General features: G+C 34.3%; 1 protein-coding gene across 1 annotated transcript in view; it reads right to left on the reverse strand.

Annotated features, from left to right (window-relative positions):
- TBCK (TBC1 domain containing kinase) overlaps positions 1 to 21,489 on the reverse strand; it is a 175,633-nt gene that overhangs the window by 81,570 nt on the left and 72,574 nt on the right. Inside the window, exons 11-19 of the mRNA XM_059661769.1 lie at positions 20,043 to 20,181; positions 18,670 to 18,769; positions 16,398 to 16,447; positions 16,110 to 16,239; positions 14,548 to 14,646; positions 12,594 to 12,656; positions 11,989 to 12,115; positions 10,414 to 10,464; positions 8,907 to 8,990 (exon numbers count right to left, since the gene is read on the reverse strand). Coding sequence (XP_059517752.1) covers positions 8,907 to 8,990; positions 10,414 to 10,464; positions 11,989 to 12,115; positions 12,594 to 12,656; positions 14,548 to 14,646; positions 16,110 to 16,239; positions 16,398 to 16,447; positions 18,670 to 18,769; positions 20,043 to 20,181 — 843 coding nt within the window. The remainder of the gene's footprint in view (positions 1 to 8,906; positions 8,991 to 10,413; positions 10,465 to 11,988; positions 12,116 to 12,593; positions 12,657 to 14,547; positions 14,647 to 16,109; positions 16,240 to 16,397; positions 16,448 to 18,669; positions 18,770 to 20,042; positions 20,182 to 21,489) is intronic.

Below are 21,489 nucleotides of genomic sequence, written 5' to 3' on the forward strand. Positions count from 1 at the left end.
GTGCCCTCTCGCAATCTGGGACCCTTCAGGGGATGTCCACCTGCTGGCTTAGGCCCACTCCCCAGGGGAATGGACCTAAGCTGGCAGTCAGACATTCCTCCGGCAGCCTGGGAACCCTCGGGGGATGTCCATTTGCCAGCAGGGAGCAGGCCTAAGCTGCAGTCAGACATCCTTAGCGCTGCTGAGGAGGTGGGAGAGGCTCCGCCACCACTGCTGTGCTGGCAGCCGTCAGCCTGGCTTGTGGCTGAGTAGAGCTCCTCCTGTGGGAGTGCATTGACCACCAGGGGGCAGCTCCTGCATTGAGCGTCTGCTTCCTGGTAGTCAGTGTGTGTCATAGTGACCAGTCATTCTCAGTCGTTCTGTTGTTAGGGTCCATTTGCATATTACCCTTTAATATATAGAATAGAGGCCTGGTGTACGGGTGGGGGCCGGCTGGTTGGCTCTGAAGGGTGTCCCGGATCAGGGTGGGGATCCCGCTGGGATGCTTGGCCAGCCTGAGTGAGGGGCTGAGGGCCTTTTTCAGGCTGGTCAAGCCCTACAGTGGGGACCCTCATCCCATGGGGGTGTGGCCAGCCTGAGTGAGGGGCTGAGGGCCATTTTCAGGCTGCCCACAGCTCCTTCAGGGTGGGGGGTCCCGCTGGGGTGCCTGGCCAGCCTGGGTGAGGGGCTGATGGCCATGCCCCTCGGTGACCCAGGCTCCCTGCCTCTCCTTTTTTCCTTTTTTTCAGCGCCTCCTTGAGCGGATGCCAGGGCAGGCTGGAAGCAAGTATCTGGGATTTATTTATCTTCTATAATTGAAACTTTGTAGCCTTGAGCAGAGCCCAGATCCAGCTGGAAGCTTGGGTTGCTCAACGCAGGAGCTGCCCCCTGGTGGTCAGTGCACTCCCACAGGGGGAGTGCTGCTTAGCCAGAAGTTGGGCTCACAGCTGTTGAGTTCAGCGGTGGTGGTGGGAGCCTCTTCCGTCTCTGCAGCAGTTGGAGATACTCTGAGGGTTCCTGGACTGTGAGAGGGTGCAGGCTGGGCTTCGGGACACCCCCCACACCCCAGGTGCATGAAATTCATGCACTGGGTCTCTAGTTTACCTATAAGCAATGTCACATGTTTTACAAAGAGAAGCACCAAAGCCAAAGAGAAAAGATGAGGAAGTACTGTATTCAATACCACAATAAAGCTAAATTCTCTATTTAATATGAAATTTTACCCATGGGTACTAAATAAAAAATGGGTTAATACTTTGGATTAATACTTTTTCATGACTGAATGTCTGTTCTACTGCAACAAAATTCTTTTCTCTATCCATTGTCTCATATTTTCCTCTAAGAAGAAACTTTGGGATTTAACTGTTTTTTAACTACATTTTTCTCCTTCCAATTAGTGATGCTATATTTTTAGTCCTAATTTACACAAAAACCAGAGGTATGTAACATCAACAATCATAAGAACTCAACTGCATGTTGATGAAACCATATAATTATTAACCTTTTAAAAAGCACAGGTCAGGCAATTTTCCGCAACTAGTCTCATTTACTAAATATCATTCTTATTTGAGCTTGAAAAAAGATAAGTACTATGTGGCATTACATGGCTAATTGATTTAGCATGAAAACATTGTACTTGTGTTCTGCCAAACACTGATGGCTACATTTATATATGTGTCTATAATATACTTGTGATATAAATAATATACACAAATAAATACATGTATATGTTCATTTTATATTATTATATGTAATATATTATTTAATATATAAAAATAAGTTGCATGTAAATATAAGTTATAAATTTTGGTTGCTTGGGGCAGGCTTTAGATCATTTATAGCATGGCTTTTTATATTCAGAAAAATGTCTTGCTTCAAAGAGGTGATAAGACACATGATGCAAGACATTCTTGAAAATGTCAAGGCCGTACACTCAATGTATTCAATACTATTTCCCAATATCCCCAATATGCAATCATTAAATCATTCATGACAAAGACATGCATTAAACTAAACATATACTTCACTGCTTTCTCAAATACTTAACCTTTATAATAAAGTTGCATATTTACCCTCTCTGTTATTGTTTAATGAGAGAGAAGTTCTATATTCACATTTGACAGCTGGACTTTAGATTTTGACATCTGTCCTTTTTAGACTTTGACATCTGTCCTCTTTCCTCCCCTTTCCTCAAAGACTTACTGAATGTAGTGTGACCGTACATCTACTTTACCTGGGAAAGTCTCAACTGCCACCTATAGACTCAGTGACTAGTACACTCAGTGCCCCTTTTAACTGAAAAATATCACAGTTTAGGTTTATAGTCATCCCAGCTATGGGTGGGACTAATGGAACAGCACAACGAAGAAGATGCTGCCCCTGCCCTCAAAGGATTTGAAAAGACATGCAGGGAAACAAAAGATTAGGGAAATTTCCACCCAATTTTCTTTTCCAGGTTTATATGGTATACTCCTCCATCTTTCCTATTGTGACTTTATATAGTATCTCCCTTCATCTTTGCTTGTCTGACTTATAGCCACCACATCTTACAATGGTCCAAATGTGAATATGCCTTGGTTTTATAAACAGTACAAGAATATGTTTAATGTTGTGCCAAAATTCCAATTATTGTTTTTGGGAACAAAACCTAGTACAATAACTTCAAAGAACAGTGTAAAAGTTTTATAGAACAGTTTTCTAGGTTGCTCCTTTCTTAAGTGCAAAATGACATTAAAGTATAGTTGGGTTTTCCACAAAGGATTTATTCCCAATATTAATAGCTAAATGGCTGCCTCTTTCTTCACTTGCCTAAAGCTGACCTTTCTTTCTTCAATGGCAGAAAGTATGTCTGTCCTACAAGTTATAAGCCTATTTTCCAATATCTCTAAAACTATATTCAATATATCCCTTTCAAATCCCCCCCCCCCCCCATCTTTCACATCCAACCGGAACTCTAAGGCTTTGCATCTTAGAGTAATTTTAGTAATCTTAGATAACATAGAGGCTAAAACCCTGAGTTTGTAAATTAGTACATTAATTTTTAAAGTACTGTGTGTTGGTATTTTATCAACTCAATAGCAACATGCAGGGGAAAATTTGATAGTGCTTAGAATGATGAATATTAATTTAGGCCAGAAATAATTAAATTTATTATCTTCTTAAAAATGTCTGCAGGCAAATAGTAAATAACACTATGGTTAACAACAACAACAACAAACCCAGATATCTTGAATAAATAGATAATTTTTCTCTCATCAAAAGAAGCAAAGAGTTCTATGGTCCTATAAATATACAAATCGTATGTATTATATGAAAGACTTTAAAATAAAAAAATTAAAGTTGCTATTGAATATAGAAACTTTTGATTTCTGTAGAGATAAGTGAATAAATAAATATGCAATTTTACAAACAGCCATTAATCAGTTTCATATGACATACAAACTTTCCAAAAGTTGTGGGAGCAAAGGGTACGTGTGATATTTATGTCAAACAAAATCAATGCTACTTTGAAGTTTAAACCTTAAAACACTATAAAACAAAATGGTGGGGAAGGACAAAGAGGGAAACCAATAAAATGAGATGCGAATATTTCTAAATGCAATTCTAAAATAAACATTTTGTAGGAAAAGAAACCACTGTTCTTCCATAAACTTTAGTAACCAATAATCACTATATGGATTCAGCTCCTTGTTTTGCTCTCCATTCTTCTCTTTCCAACTCCATGTACCAGATTTGACTACTGGCTGTTTTATATACTCATTTTCATGTTTTTACTGCAATGCTCTTCCTTGTTCTTTTGTAAAGAATGTCCTTATCACCCTAACCGGTTTGGCTCAGTGGATAGAGCATCAGCCTGTGGACTGAAAGGTCCCAGATTCGATTCCAGTCAAGGGCATGTACCTTGGTTGCAGGCACATCCCCAGTAGGAGGTGTGCAGGAGGCAGCTGATCAATGTTTCTCTCTCATCAATGTTTCTAACTCTCTATCCCTCTCCCTTCCTCTCTGTAAAAAAATCAATAAACTATATATTTTTTAAAAAGAATGTCCTTCTCCTTTTTCACCAAATTCCTACTCAAATTTCAAATTCACTAATAAGTATCCTCTCTTTTATGAAACTTTCCAGACTTTGGGACCAAAAAAAAAAAAAGAAAAAAAAGTCAAAATAATCAAAATAACACCTCCCCATCTTCCTCTGTTCTAATACAATAACATGTACACTTAACTCATTACTTAAAATTAGTTATTTTCACATTTATTTCCAATATTGGGCTATGAAATCTCTTGGGAAAGGATTCAATATTATTTACCTTAAGAATCTCAATTCTTTAAGCAGTGCCTGGCACAGGTCAGTGCAGGGCAATTATTTATTGAAAGATTAAAGTCACTCAAACAATGCTTTTTCTTATGTAATATTACACACACACACACACACACACACACACACACACACACACTTACCCTATATAATAAAAGGGCAATATGCAAATTGACCCTAATGGCAGAACAACCAGTTGCTATGACACACACTGACCACCAAGGGGCAGATTCTCAATGCAGGAGCTGTTCCTTGGTGATTAGTGCACTCCCAAAGGGGGAACTCCACTCAGCCACAAGCTGGGCTAATGGCTGCGAGCACAGTGGTGTGGCAATGGCGGGAGCCTCTCCGCCTCCTCCATAGCCTAAGCTGCAGTCAGACATCCCCTGAAGGCTCCCAGAGGGATGTCTGACTGCCAGCTTAAGCCTGATCCCCTGGGGAGTGGGCCTAAGCTGGCAGGTGGACATCCCCCGAGGGGTCCTAGAGTGCGAGAGGGCTGAGGGACCCCTCCACCCCACTGAGTGCACGAATTTTTGTGCACTGGGCCTGTAGTATATATATATATAGACAGAGAGAGACACAGAGAGAGTCAACATATAAAGTCAATATAAAAACTGAACAAATGATTTAAAATGCCATGTCTATTGTTTCTTGGGAAAATATACATGCTAAATTTTTCATAATGTTAGAGAACATCTACTGTGGCTTTAAAAAGTTTCAAAATTAATTACTAATTCAAGATTTTAAACACAAATTTATACAAATTATAACTGATAAAATTATTAGTACTTAGAGAAATAATTTTGGAGAGGTCTTTTAATTATAATATTGAACTTTTAAAATACATCACTGATTAATGAATCAAATTTAAAAAAGTCTTTTTTGGCCTTTCTGACCAGTGTCTCCAAATTCATATGGTGTACATTATGGTTTCTCTTGCATTTTCATATATTAAATAAGATATTGTCATACTTGTATAATAAGCCTTTTAACAGTATACTAACAAAATCTGTAGTTAAAAAGAGTGAAAACTCTTTCATGTTGAAAACTCATTATCACTAGATGATACACACACTGATCTGCAATGTGAAACAATTACTGGGAAAATGAAACTTTCAGAGGTAAATAATTTCTGTATTTTATTATTTATTTATTTATTAATATATATATTTTTTTATTTTAGAGAAGAAGGGAGAGAGATAGAAACATCAGTGAGAGAGAATCATTGATAAGCTGCCTCTTGCACACCTCATACTGGGGACTGAGCCAGCAACCCGGGCATGTGTCCTTGACCAGAATCGAACCTGGGGCCCTTCAGTCCACAGGCCAATGCTCTAGCAACTGAGCCAAACTAGCTAAGGCAATTTCTGTATTTTAAAATAGGTATCTACACAGAGCCAAAATAACAATTACTGTAATGGAAGTTATTTAATATGACCCTTTGAAAACTGGTCATCCAGACATCATCCAGCCATCTAATAAATACTATAGATAATTCATTGTATAAGTTCTGTTTTAATTGCTTTTTGAAGATTCTCCAAATATCTACATCTCTCTTAAAAGTACAAAAATCCAGCTAGGCACTATGCTTTATTAAGGGCCTGACAAATTTGAAAAAATAGTATTTCCAGGCTTTTACATATGAAAGTTCAGCTAATATTACAAGTTCACATTAACTTTAAAAATAACAGCATTCTATTTCTGACTTATATTTAACTGAGGATTGAAGAACCACCTTTTTTGCACAACTACTAACATGATTACTTTTTACTTTTAGTGTTTTCAGTTTGTCTTCAGTCACTATTTGACAGATTATTTACATTGTATATTGCCTCTAGTATCATCCAAGGTGTTTTAAATATACTCATTTCTTTTTTACCAGCATAAATAATTTATTGCAAAATCTCTAATGTCGTACACTAGTGGGCCTGACAATTCATTCAAGAGTATTATGGGATGGCAGAAGCAGGAGGTAGGGAATACAATAAAAGTGTTGCATGTGAACATAGAGTACTGAGGGGCAGACTTCATGCAATAGCCTACTGGTGACCAATTTTAACCAACTAAGCTACGTTGGGCAGGAAGGAACTGGACCAGGCCATGAACCCTCAGTTCTCATTTGGCCAGTACACCCCAGGTTTCTGGCCTTCCTTTGTGATTCCTCACTCACAGTCCTATGGGGGATTTGATAAGATTTCTAGCTGCCAGGCTTGTGGAGCTACCAATTGACCACGGGGTCCCCAGTCTACAAGAGAAACTCTACAAGAACTTGGGCCTTTATTGAAGCTTCTTCAGACAGGAATGGCTGGAATCTTACAGAGTACATCATCCATCCTAATAAAAGAGTAATATGCAAATTAACTGTCACTCTACGACAAAGATGGCGGTGCCCATAGAGGCTGGGGCGGGATGTTGGCGGCGTTGCCCAGGCAGTGCAAGCCCAGCAGGCAAGTGTGGCCCATAGGCAGCACCCAGCAACCTGGGAGCCGGCAAGCGCAGCCCGCAGGCAAGCGCGGCCCGCAGGCAGCAGAGCCTGCATGGCCGTCACCGTGGTGTGGAGCAGGCAGGCCCCGCAGAGAACAGAGAACCACAGGGAGTGGGCCTAAGCCATCAGTAGGACATCCCCTGAGGGCTCCCAGATTGGAGAGGGTGCAGGTCAGGCTAAGGGACACCCCCCACCCCCATGCACAAATTTCGTGCACCTGGCCTCTAGTTCTATAATAAACATCATTGATAAGCATAATAAGGAAACTATGAGTAAGTGTGAAATGCATACCAATTAGTAAGATACAAGCCACGCTATTATAGGACATCACTTCATAAATTCTTAGAGGATAACATTGCATGACTCTTGAAGTTGGATGCCTTTACTAAACTAACCTACAAGAAAAAAAAACTTCCTTCCTAAAAAACATACTCATCTTTCATTATAAAAAAAATCAAAGCAAAATCTTGCTGCTCTCTAAAAACATTCTTAAATTAATCCCAACTTTATACAAGTCCACTTTCTAGGAACATGCAGGGTATTAGGCATATCCATTTTAAAACATTTCTAAATACAAATATAAATCAATAGAATTTGCATTTCAAAATTAATGGAGAGACACTGGATCATTATACCAATTTCTAGTACCTATCTACATTGTAGACACAGAGTGCTGAACATGACTTGGTGTACTTATAAACACACACAATGCTTTTTAAAAATTTAAATTATTTTTCTCTATACTTTGAGGTAAATGATGCTGGAAAAATAAATGTTTTTATGTGCTGCACTATTTATCCATATTCTTTTCTTCCTTCTATTTTTAGCCTCTTTATCTATTTAATTTACATTTCCATTTCTACTGCCTTTCTAGTTATTTTCTCATTATATTTACTTCTGATACTCTAATTTTATACTCATGCTAAGTGAATATATTGCTAATTGAGATCCCACTTATTGAGAATGTTTAATAAACTGCACATAGCCTGTAATTGCCACTTCATGTATTCAAACTGAGTGAATTATATCAAACCATAATGACATAAATATAAATAAAACAAAGCACTAGTTTCAAGTTGTTGAAAATGTAGTTGCATTGATGACATAAATAATAAATAAAAAGTTTAAATGAAGGCAGTATCTGAAAAGTAACATACAATTAGTAAATGGGAAAACTACGTGACCAGCTTTGTAGTAAGTTCCAAAAGAAATACAAAAGTATAAGAAAATTTTCTGCCCTTAAAACATTTAGACTCTTGTTTAAAGATAAGACATGATATATAATGTCATGGTAATAATAAGATTAGCAAAATAATTTTAATAACAATAACAATAAAATAATAATAGTAACAATAATAAAAAAGTCATTAGTGTTATCGAAAGTTTCTATACACCATGCATTTACATATTTTATGTTTAACCTTTACAAGAACCTTTATTTTAGATATTAGGAAAATTATACCTAGCAAACATACTTTATTTGTCCAAGATTATGAAATAATTAACCCAATTTACATTTGAAACAAAGTTTGCCTGATTCAAAAGTGTTTATTATTCACTTTTGTTACTTTGTACTAAAAAGGAGTTTGGAGAATTATAATAAAAGTTTGTGGCTAGTGAGCGTAGTCATGTAAGAATTCACAAGTGGGTTATGCTATGACTTGGACTCTAAAGAAAGGTGTGTATTTTAGGAAAGTAGAAGACAGAAGACGAATATTTTGGGCGTTCAAGCATGGGGATGAGATGAATGAGAAGCGTTTTTAATATTCTCTTTATTTACATAATTAAATACTGTTTAAACTTTTTACTAATTCATAATAAGCTTGGTCCATGGTGAAAATTTTTGTGGGAAATTTTAATTGTGAGAGAGACAAATAGCAAGACTTTTATTTTCTTAAACTAGCATGCCTAAATTTGAACTGAACAGAGATCAGATATTGAACAGTCATTGGAAAAAAAAACCCTAATTTGCTGGGGACTTGGAATAAAGACTAAACTTAAGATCTCTTCACTGGTTTTAGTGAGCATTATCAACCTATTTTTTGGGTCAAAATCATAAATTTAACTGAGTATTGGTTACATGACATAATATATTCCCTTAAAAAGACAAGGGCATTTAATGCTTACCTTGTATTACATGTGAGTTGTCTTTCAAGAAGAAGTTATACAGGTATTTGGGAATAAAAGCAGACATACACGCATACGCCAAGGCTAAGAAAGAATAAGGCAAATGCATGCAATAAATTATTTAACTACTATTAAATAAGTTTATGCCAATAATAGATGAAAACACAAATTTAAAGAAACAAAACCATTTGCTCTTTAAAACAGAAAATAATTTGAACAAAAGAAAACCACCTAGTAACTTTTCAATTTCAAACTACTATAGAAATTGTTATCCCATAATAAGAACCTTTATTATCTGAACTTTACAAATTTTTAAAAATCTCCAATCATGGCCATTATTAATGAGCTATACAAACCAAAAAATCCTTATTTTTTGTTGATGCAAACAAAAAAGCCTCAGAACTTGGATTTAGGAACCCTAGTCATAAATTATTTTTTCAAATACAGATTGCTTACTATTCTTCAAGCAATATGTGTAATAATGGCCTATACCTAACAAAACATAGCATACTTGTAGTCTAGATAATGAGAAATATCATAGAACAGTGTATTTTTAAACCAATTAAAATTACAAAATTTTAGTTCTCTGGGATTATGCTATCTCTACTTATTTCCAGAAATCTATGCAAAATTTGACATGAAATAGAATTTGAAAAAAATAAAGATTTTGAGATTAAGGCTTCTAGAGAGTTACATTATGTATATGGTAAATACTTTTTATATGTGATATCTTTAGAGATTTGAGTCTGTTAAGTGTAACAAATATTTACTGAAAAATCTACTATAATAAAGGCATTATAACAGGGGAATAAAAACAGAAAAAAAAATCAATCATTAAACAAAGCTGCTGCTGCCCTGGCTGGGTAGCTCAGTTGGTTGCAGTGTCATGCCCATATGCCAAGGTTGTGGGTTCCATCCCCAGTCTGGGAACAGACAGGAATCAATCAATAAATGAATAAATAAGTGGAACAAGAAATTGATGTCTATCTGTTTGACTCTAAAATCAATCACTAAAAATTTTTTTTAAAAAGCTGCTAACCAAAAAAAGGATTACTATATTAGTAATAAATAACTAGAACACAAAATATACACAAATATTTTCATGAAATACAAAGTGCTGGGTTTAGGAGGGAGAATGAGTAAAGTTTTCATTAAGAAGGTAGTGGTTGAAATAATAGGCTTTGGAGATACAAGATTAATATGAATTCCTTTATAAATTGTTTAGGAAATATACACAGGCTAAACCTAATCTCTAAATAAGTCAAAATTTTCTCCTATGTTTATAAAAATGGTCACCAAAGTAGATGAATTTTTTGGAATAAAAAACTCTCCAATAATAAATTCTTCACATGCTCTAAAATTATACAACAGATTATCTCATAGATGTTTATACTATCTCCTAGAAAGCAAGCAAGATCCTTATAATAAAAACAAAAACCTTTCATGTTGGAATAAAATATTTTAGAATAATATGCACCACAATTATTTAATTGATAAATAAGCTTACCTTCATTATTGAAATTTAAATATAGGAATGGAGCACAAAGTGAGTCAAGACCTGATGGGGAGGGGTTGAAGAAAAGAATTCAAATAAACATAATTAAGTAGAACTGTAGATATATACCTTATTCAGTTCTCTGCATTACCTCTCTATAGATTAAGCATTATAAGTACTATTCATCCAGAAATATATTATCTATGGGTCACTGTGGGGAGTAACTGATAATGACTAGCACATAGTATGTGCCCAACATAAATCAGCTTTTATTATTACCAATATTATTATGAGTTTAAGAGAGAAATATACTAATAGCAAAATGTAAAGATGATAGAAGGCTTGGGATATAATCCCATTTCTGACCCTGTGTGTTCTTGGCAATGACTTAACATCCCCAGGCATATTTCCTCATCTTAGAGGAGATTTGTCTTACATGCTTCTTTGGTATCATGAAAAAAGACCCTTTAAAAATTGTGCAGTGAAATACAAATATGTGACATATTCCTTTTATTGATAATAATGCTGTTCATATGTTGTCATACTGAAAGAACGTACATAAATCTATCTATAATTGTTTGGAAGACACAGGACTTCTCTAAAATGGACAGAGCTAAGAAAAATAATAGCTTAATTTTAAGTTCAGCCAGAAATAGAGAATTTAAATATTAAATAAAATAACAACACTGTTCATTACAACAAATTCAAATATAGGACTGGGTGTAACGGATTTCTCATGCATGAATTTATCAATGACCATCAAAATAATAATGAGAATGGTAAAAATCAAGGATATGGAACATTAAGGATGTTTTTTAAAGAGATAATAAATAAAATAAATAGTTTAGGGTGGTATCCTATTCCCTAATTTCCAATAAACAGGTTAAGTATAAATTGTAAATAATAAAAGGTAAAATATCAACTAGCCCAGCGGTTCTCAACCTGTGGGTCGCAACCCCTTTGGGGGGTCGAATGACCCTTTCACAGGGGTTACCTAAGACCGTCAGTAAACACATATATAATTACATATATTTTTTGTGATTAATCACTATGCTTTAATTATGTTCAATTTGTAACAATGAAAATACATCCTGCACATCAGATATTTACATTACAACTCATAATAGTAGCAAAATTATAGTTATGAAGTAGCAACGAAATAATTTTATGGTTGGGGGTCACCACAACATGAGGAACTGTATTAAAGGGTCGTGGCATTAGGGAGGTTGAGAATCACTGAACTAGCCCCAAACTATTTATGCTATAAAATTATTTTATTATTTTCATAAGCACTGAGACAATGTATCCACAAAGATTACAATCACACAAAATGTTCTTTCTACTTTCCTAATTAACATGATGGCAAACTTTCTCATTAAATAACATGCCTTTAAATGATCTCTACTTGGCATATAGGCAACGTTTTTTTAAGAAGTTCTCATATAAACCTTTCACTATATGGATCATAGCTTTAGTATTGACTTTTCTCAAAGCCAAGTATGTTTTGATATTTTAATTTTTGAAACAATCATGCAACATGCTCCCTATACTTCAAAAAGAGTCTTAATAATTGGGGAAAAAAGTTACCTTGCCAATACACCAGATCAGGATGGGATACTACCCAGGCTTTTAATACACGCCTAAATTTTGCATGACCTTCTGGTGATGATAACAGTTCATCATACTGATGACAACGAGGAATATCCACTTCAATCTGTAAAACAGCAAAACAATAAGATGAAACTGTGATTTCCAATAAACCCCAAGGTAAAGAAAAAAAATTTTATTATAAATTTCAGAATAGACCAATTACATAATCCTGGTATCTAAAGTTTTTGAATTCTATATTAACACTCTGGAAACAACAAAAAGGTTGTACACTTAAGGAAAACAGACCATTTCTTTTGAAAAGGTATGTATCAATATAGTTTCCAAAAAAATCTTTCTTTACTATATAAAGGGCAGATTCTACAGATAAAGTACAATTACTAAGAAAAGTCACTTGGCTTATACTCCTTGTAGGGACAGTTCTAATTCACTAACTTCTGATACAAAAGTTATGCTTACTCGAACAGCATAACAATATGATGGCTGCTGAGCATAATGAAAAGAAGATAATTCTCTCTTGCCTTTCTATAAATTAAAGATTTGGCAAAATTATCTTAGATTGTTTAAGAAAATCTAAATCATACTTGTCTATCTGTAGGAATTGGAGTATCTTTATCAATTGCATCATACTTGGCATGAATAGCCCCCTGAAAAAAATAAAGAGAATAATATTAATTCATCATATCCTCGATAAATTATTAATGTAGATAAATAATCATCTATCTTTGAAAACCCACCCAATTATAGATGGGAACATTAAAAACCAAGGTATATCTCTTACAAAAATTCTCTACAGTTTTGATAATCTGTGATGAAAATCCAGGACAACTGGCCATTTTGTTCCAGAAGACAAAAGTGTTGGATGAGTCAAGTAGCAAATGAATATACTTAGTCAAACACCCTAGTTTCTACAGCACAATACAACCTTGTTACTCTCTACTCATTGTTACCTCAAACATTGTCAGTTTGGGGGGGAAGGAAGAACAGGAAGACATCCCACAATTGTCCTGTTAAAGTTGGTAATAAAAGAAAAAATAACATGGACCTGTTTAAAGGAATGCTAGTTCAGCACAGGAAGCAGAAGTTTGAAATAAATTTAAGAGTAGAACATCATGTAGGTATGGAATCACCAAGGGATTAAATGGATCATTTACACTTTAGTTATACTGGTACAGAAGAAATAATTGAATAAACCATTTCAAATTTAGTCATGTTCAATAAGACCAAGCATGGAACAATTCTTTTAACTTAGCTTTACTGTAATGATGTAGAATGAGCCACTAATTTGGGGTTCAAAATTATGACATTACTTGCTGGTACATCAGCTTCTATGGTACGTCTATTTAATGACAGATTTAGACAACCTGACCTCACAAGTCCTCTTGAACTTCAGCATTATGTGGTTCAACAATTCTAACTATTAATGTATTATATGGAACAATAGGCATTCTTGTAAAGCAGCCAGCCAAACTCAAAGATGTTTGTAGAATATCATCAAAGGAATCAGGAATAAATAAATAAAATTCTTTTAACAGGGAGTTGAAAAGAATTAAAAATAGTTGAGGGAATTCAGGAAAAAAATACATGATGGATATCCATAAGATATTGATAAGAGAATATCTGAAGGATGACAAAGAAATTGCCTGGAAATAAAAAAACAAAAACAAAACAAAACAAAAACAAACAAACCAAAAAAACGGGGCAGGAATGTGGCCCATTATCATGACTGCTGTTACCAGAGTTCTCTGTTAGTACTGCAAGTCACTGTAATAATTTTGGGACCTCTCCTTTCCTCACTGCCAACGGATTAGGTGTTGTACAAGACAAAGTAGTTTGTTTTGGCAGCATGGTTCTTGTGGGATAGATGTGCCAAAAAAGCGCTAAATTATGTTAATTATTTTAAAAAAATCTATATTCCTATTTATTTCAGAGAGGAAAGGAGAGGGAGATAGAGATAAAAACATCAATGATGAGAGAGAATCATTGATCGGCTGCCTCTAGCACGCCGCCTGCTGTGGATCGAGCTTGCAACCCAAGCATGTGCCTTTGACTGGAATCAAACCCGGAACCCTCCAATCTGCAGGCTGATGCTCTACCCACTGAGCCCAACCAGCTAGGGCTGTTAATGATTTTTTATAAGGTTCAAATTGATGGAGGATTTCTCCAAATTTAGAACCACTTATAAATAGACAATCCTATTCCTAAATAAACATACACATACTTTATAGGCAGGATAATATGCTTATAACTGGTATATATAGTCTTAAAATAATCTGATTTGAAAATTAATAATCAAAATAATTTCTATGAGCTCCACTAAATGAAATATTAAATAATATAAATCTAACAAATCTTCAATTATATTTTGTTAATCTATTCTTTTTCTCTAGTCCTTTCATTTAAAATTGTCAAATATTCTCAATGCTTATATTTTACTATATAACTTTCTATTTGAAAAATATATATTTGGAAAGCACTTTCCTACTTTCTTCTTTCTTAGCACTATTATAACCAACTTCTTTCTCTTTTCTTTCTTACCTCAACTCCCAGAAGAGCAGCCCAGGTTAAACCTCTCATAAGTGGAGGAATATCAACTCTTGCTTCTTTCCAGATTTGATTTTTTTTATATGGATAAGCCTACAGATGAAAGAAAGATACGAAAAATGTCTCAAATTATCAAGTAGCATATTTTAGTCTAGAAAGTCTGGAATATATATCAGTGATAAATTGAAAGAGATTTTAAATAAATTTCAAAGTATCTTTGGTGTTATTACTTTGGTATTATTAATACACTAAGAGGTCTGGTGTATGAAATCTGTGCACTTGGGGGACTGGAGGTCCATCAGCCCAAATTTCAAGAGAGTGCAGGTCAGGCTGAGGGTCCCCACTAGTGCATGATTGGGGCTGGGGGGGGGGGGAAGGGATGAAGCAGGTTGGCCAGCTGGGGAGGGACTGTGGGGGGACTCCAGGGCATGTCTGGCCCATCTCACTCAGTCCTGATCGGCCGGACTCCAGCAGCAAGCTAACCTACCAGTTGGAGCATTTGCCTCCAGGTGGTCAGTGCACATCATAGCGACTGGTTGACCAGTCGACTGTTTGCCCCCTTGTGGTCAGTGCATGTCATAGCAAGCAGATAAGCAGCCTTAGCATATCATTAGCATTTTTACGCTTTGGTTGGTTGAATAGACGACTGGACAATTGGACACTTAGCATATTAGGCTTTTATTATATAGGATATTAAGTTGGCAGTGGAATGGTTCCCTATATTCTGTAAATTTTGTATAATATAACCGAAGAGGTGAGCTGATTCTGTTTTTAATCATTTCTCTCTATTTTGTGATCTGAAAGAATTATCAAGGAGTCATGTGTAAATAATACTATCAGCTTCATATGGGTTAAATAATTTATGCATAGCACTTTGTAAAATATCGGGTCATACAGAAAGTATTCAATAAATGTGTTATTATTATGGCTACTTCTATATCCTTGCATATACATTTGTCCCTTTATAAATTTGTACTTTAAGAGAGAGTTCTAGAAAAGAATTATTAGGACAAAGGGTATGGATATCATTAAGGCTCTTCATATATACTTTTAAATTGCCTTATGCACCATTTCAATTTACACTTATTACAAGGAATAAGAGTTCCAATCTTGATATGCCTTTGTTCACTTTACTAATTTGGTTATTTAAAAAAACCTATTAAAATTTTTTTCATTCCTAGTGAGGATAAATATTTTGAATAGATTTATTCTGACTAGTTATATTTCCATTATATTCTTTATCCATTTCTCTTTCAATATTAGTGCTTTTTCCTGTAGATTTTTAAATGTTCTTTAAACAGTTTGGATATTAATCTATTATCTAATATGCTTTTTCATATAATCCTACATCATTTTTACTTTTTTACATTTTGTTTTACTTTTAAGTTTTATTTACTATGAACATGTATCATTTTTGTAATTAAATGTTTATCAGAAAAGACAGGCTATAAAAATTAGTTTTCTTATGACATCAAGATTCTCTAATAATTACAAATGGAAAAAAAAATAAGTATTGTATATGGGCTCTTAGAACACTTTCCACATTACATCCCTACCTTTAGCAGTCTGTCAAAGAGAATGATTCTGTTAAGCTGGTACTCTGTGTCCCTCTCTCGGATGATTAAAGGCAACGTGGCAGCAGCAGACAACTCATTACTGCTGTTTGAATGAGGTAAATTAGACTGGCTATAAAAGAGAAAAAAAAGGCAAAAAATTAAAAAAAAAAACCACCTCCATATTAAGTGTTTTATTTAGGAAATGCTCTTCATTGAACATATATGTTTCTTACCAATCTAACATAAACGGTGAAGAAAAATAAGTGTAAAAAGAGACTATATACTCACTCATCTTCAAGTAGTGGGTAAAATGCTTCTCCACCAACATCTTTTAATCTCTGTGATTTAAAAGAGAAAATATTATGTGTGAGACTCTGAGGCAGAAATGCTGAACCGCACCTCAAAAGCAACATAATATAAAATTTATGAATTTATATGAGGTACTGAGAAGTATAAAATTTAAAATCCATTCCAATCATAAATATACAAATATATTATGCCTCTAGTGATTAAGTTTAGCTCTGAATAGTTTTTGTACATTGATTATTTTTACCTACAGGTGTCTCTTGTAAATGTTAGACATCTACTATGATATTTTCCAAACACAATTCAGAATTACTGAAATTAGTATAAAATTTAATACATGGATAATACACTGTTAAATTATACTAGAGGCCTGATGCACGAAATCTGTGCAAGAGTAGGCCTTCCTTCTCCCAGCTGCCGGCACTGGCTTCTCTCTGGCACCCAGGACTCAGGCTTCCCTCCAGCCGCCGGCAGGCACCCTGGACCCGGGCTTCCCTTGCAGCCCTGGCTTCATCTGGAAGGCTGTCTGGAAGGATGTCTGGTCTAATTAGCATATTATGCTTTTATTATTATAGATGAAGGTTATTTTAAAAGGTACTTTAAAAATATATACCCCTTAATTTAAAACTCAATTCAATTTACTTATTTTTACTTTGTAATTATTACAAACTAAGACAATAGTAAGGGTACTAATAAAATAAAATTCAAAAGAATTTTTTAAAACATATTTTGAATATGTATGATTCAAATATTGATGAGTTCAATTCTCTTAATTATCTTTTTTAAAAGTCATTATAAAATGTTTCTCCAATAATAACATAACATGCAGGATTATAGGTATTCTTCAAAAACGTAAGAAGACAGGCCATAGTATAGTAAAATCTTGGACACATCCTAAGCAGGGTGATTAAAGTTATCGCCACCTTGCCTGCTGCTTTGCTCTTCAGTGCAACTCCCAACTTGAAGACAGAGTGTCTGCTCCTATGGGATTCACACAGAGGGTCAAGCTCCGTGTGCAGCTGGCACTGACCTTCTATTGATTAGAGTCCTTACGCACTTCCATTAGCATTATTCACAGACTTTTTAAAAGCCAAAAAAAAAATCTTCCATCCAACAATGAGAATCTGGCAAACACTGGTTTTATGCATGGCTTCTTTCTAAAATTTGACACGCCATGTATGCACTTATCCTATTTTGCCTTTAAATCTTTAGGTATTTCTTTCATGGATAAAAATTCTAAGTAGAAAACTAGTATTTCCCCAAGTTTGACTGAATTATTGATATGTAATTTTTAAAGTTTGAGTTTTACTATCCTTTAAGGCATAAATATTACTTTTAGATCTATCTTCTGCTATTTTTTATTAATTAAAATTTTAGCATATCAAAGGCAAAAAAGGGCAAAAACACTTGTACAGAAAGTGTAAGGTAAAAGTTATTCTTTGGTTTCCATATTACTTTAAAAATCAGCAATGTTAACATTTTTTCTAATATTTATAGAAAAAATATTTTTATTTTTTTTGTTTTTGCAAATAAATTTTTAATGAAATCTTTTAGAACAAAATATAGAACATTATACAAAATATATTTATAATCTTGGTATAACTTTAAATAAGTAACAGTAAGTAAAATATAATAAAACACAGTGAACTATAAAAACACTGATAAAAGTAAGAATTCTATTAATTAAAAGATACTATTCAAAAAATTAAAGAAGCCACAGATTAGAAGAAATTTGCAACACATATAGCCAACAAAAACCCTGTATTTGGAATACATTTTAAAAGCCCTCAACTCAGTAAGAAATGACTCAAAAAAATTGGCAAAAGATGAATCACTCACACACAGAAGAGGTAAGTAAACAGTCAAAAAACATGAAAGAACTCATATCTACACTATAACCATGGAATTAAACATTAGTATTATAGCAAAATACCATTCTGGTCCTTTTGGAGCAATAATTTTTAAAAAATTTGATGATACCATGTATTACCAAGTATGTGGAGAAATGAGAACTCTTATGATGGTACAAAGGTAAACAAATAAAACCACATTTTGAGCGATGAGACAATATATATACTAAAGCTGAAGATGTACAGATGCATTTCCAATAATGCTATACGTGGGCTCATACATTAAAGAAACTCTCTTATATTTTGAAATTAGGGAGGAATTCAAGGCTTCATGTGTATCTGTAAGGTATCTTAAAAAAAAAAAAAAAGGTTTTCTGGCAAGTTTGCTAAAATAACAATCTTACATTTCTTAGCTGGCATAATGAGAGTGTCACAGTGGTATCATCTAATAGTGAGCTTCTATCTCGACCTTGTCCAAAGCTTTCACCATCTTCAAAGAGAAAACTAGAAGAAATTTTAAAAAATTATTATTTTAATGGGTACACAAAATCCAATTTAGTGTTTCTTCTACAAAAGAAATTTTATTCTAAATCATGAACTCTTTCATGAAAAAAAGAAATTTTAGATTTAATGGGTTAATAAAAAATATAACTGCTGTTTGAAAATTCTCTAAACAATTCTAATTTTAAAATATATGTTGAGTAAGTATGAATATAGTGCATAAAGCATTTTAGCAACATCAGAGTGTGATTTACACTGTATCTTGTCAGATTCAACACAAAAGTTACTTTGCTGATACTATTCAAATGTGACCCTGAGAAAGTATATATGAGTGAAGAATGATAAAGTGAGAAAAAAGAAAAACCTTACACAATGACTGTGATTTCACAGGGGAAAGGATATCAAATAATAAATGTATGAAATTTGTTTAGAATTTTAGAAAATTACTTTTGAGAATTTATATATCCTTTAAAGTATTTATTCTTAGAATTTCTCTCATCTTATTTCTTGGTTTTCTACCTAACTCAATGTGCACAGTATAACTGAAGTTAATACTGAAAAATTAGTTTAAGAGAGAAAAAAGTAGAGAGCCAATGGTCTTTTCAAATAATTAACCTAAAATTTAACATGTGAGGGAAAGAAATGATCATCAGGTGATTTCTACAATAACCTACAATGATAAAATCTAGTCCGAAAATCTAAAATTAAAACGCTAGAGCATTGGTTGAAACTCAAGAGATTCAGATTCACATCTACATGAATAAATGTTAAGAGCAAGGGAACAGCAATAACCTTGTCCCTTAGGTTGTATTGTTATTTAAATTCCAATCTAACTTACAGAATAGTGTCCAGGATCTTGTGCAGTTGTGCAGATTTTGCTCAACACTGACTTAGCACTTTAATGATCTCTAAGACAAGAAGTACCTCATATATATGATTTATAATTGCAAATAGAAAATAGTTTCTCATAATAGGGCACGTTAGCTGATTAACTCTTCAATATTACTGTTCTTTCTGACTTGTACCTTTTCCATTAATTGAACATCAATTATTACAAGCTATTCTATAATAAATTCATATGAAAATAAGCGTATTACTTATAAACAAACAATATTTAATAAAAATAATGATGAGAATTTAATAGACACTTCATTAAAAAAAATAAGTTACTAACATCCAATAGCTGTGATAAACACTTAGTTGGAATGGCTACCCAATTTTTTAAAAAATTTATTACTACATTTTTAAAAAATTTCCAACATTTTTCTTTTCTTACTTGGGGAGTGTGCAGATAGGTGGTTTGGATCGAATGATTTCCTTGTTGACAAGCTCTTTCTCCAAGTCACCTCCAGCTAAACACCAAAGGTAATACACTTCCTCAATTGATCTTTCTGCCAGGTAATCACTGTTTATATCTATTAATGGCAAATTAAAGAGAATCACAGTTATCTCACTATTTGTTTTTATTAAAAGGCAACAGACAATAATAGCTAATATTCTAAAACAGTAAAAACTTAAAAGCATAGTAAGATATCCTTAAGGATATACATACTATAAAATGCACAGAATATGAAATGTACGTTCAGTTTCTTAAGAAAAAGTGGAATTTTTACCACCTGGGTCACAGATATATCAGGTATATCTAAGGTATATCTATGTAAAAGGATTAAGGGCAGAAAAACATAGAGTAGGCAAACAACATGAACTGCCCTATCTTTCATGTCTTGAGTCAATTGCTGCCTCTTTGGAGAAGTCTTTCTTGATGTCTCACACAGGCTATGCTTCCATTCTGCTATGTTCATACAGACCTTCATTTGTAATCATAATTCTGTGACTAAATGTCTGTCTGCCTCACCATTTGGCATGAATGTTACTTGAAGGTACAGTGTGTGAAGCAAAGTAGAAACTCAATAAATATTTAATTGAATGAATGGTTAGTAACTATTTATTGCTATGACTTATTTCATAACTCTTCAGTATAAGAGTAACTTACTGGTGTCACTACAGCACACATTCTGAGAGGTGTAAATATCACAGAGAGATAAAAAGACAAAAGCTGATATTCTCTTAAAATGTGAAGTATAACAGTATGAATGTTCTATCAACAATACAATTTTTAGAGATCATTTATAATAGATTATCTATCTATCTATCTATCTATCTATCTATCTATCTATCTATCTATCATCTATCTATCTATCTATCTATCATCTATCTAAAAGCCTAAGCGACCAAATAACCAAATGACCGGTCGACCAGTCATTATGATGCGCACTGACCACCAGGGGACAGATGTTCAATGCACAGGATTGGGCTCCCTCTTGTATGGATCCGGCCTGCAGGGATCGGGCTCCCTCCTGTCTGGATTGGGCTCCCTCCTGTCTGGATCAGGCCTGTGGGGATCAGGCCGAAACCGTCTATCTGACATCCCCCGAGGGGTCCAGATTGCGAGGGCACAGGCCAGGCTGAGGCACCCCACTGGTGCATGAATCTGTGCACCGGGCCTCTAGTATGATATATAAATGTTGATGTAATGAAAATTCCATTGGGAATTAGAAGACCTGATTGTAGTATAAAGATTTGAGATGAAAATGGGACTTTGTTTTGCATAGTAAATTTTTGTGTGGTACCACATCCTCTCCTTGATTCTTAAAGTTCCTGCTCAAAGTAAGTTAAATTGAAGGGATTAAAAGTTAGGTTAGTTATATAAAATGCTATGTTAA

This window comes from Myotis daubentonii, chromosome 1, assembly GCF_963259705.1.
Source record: "Myotis daubentonii chromosome 1, mMyoDau2.1, whole genome shotgun sequence".
Taxonomy (NCBI): Eukaryota; Metazoa; Chordata; class Mammalia; order Chiroptera; family Vespertilionidae; genus Myotis; species Myotis daubentonii.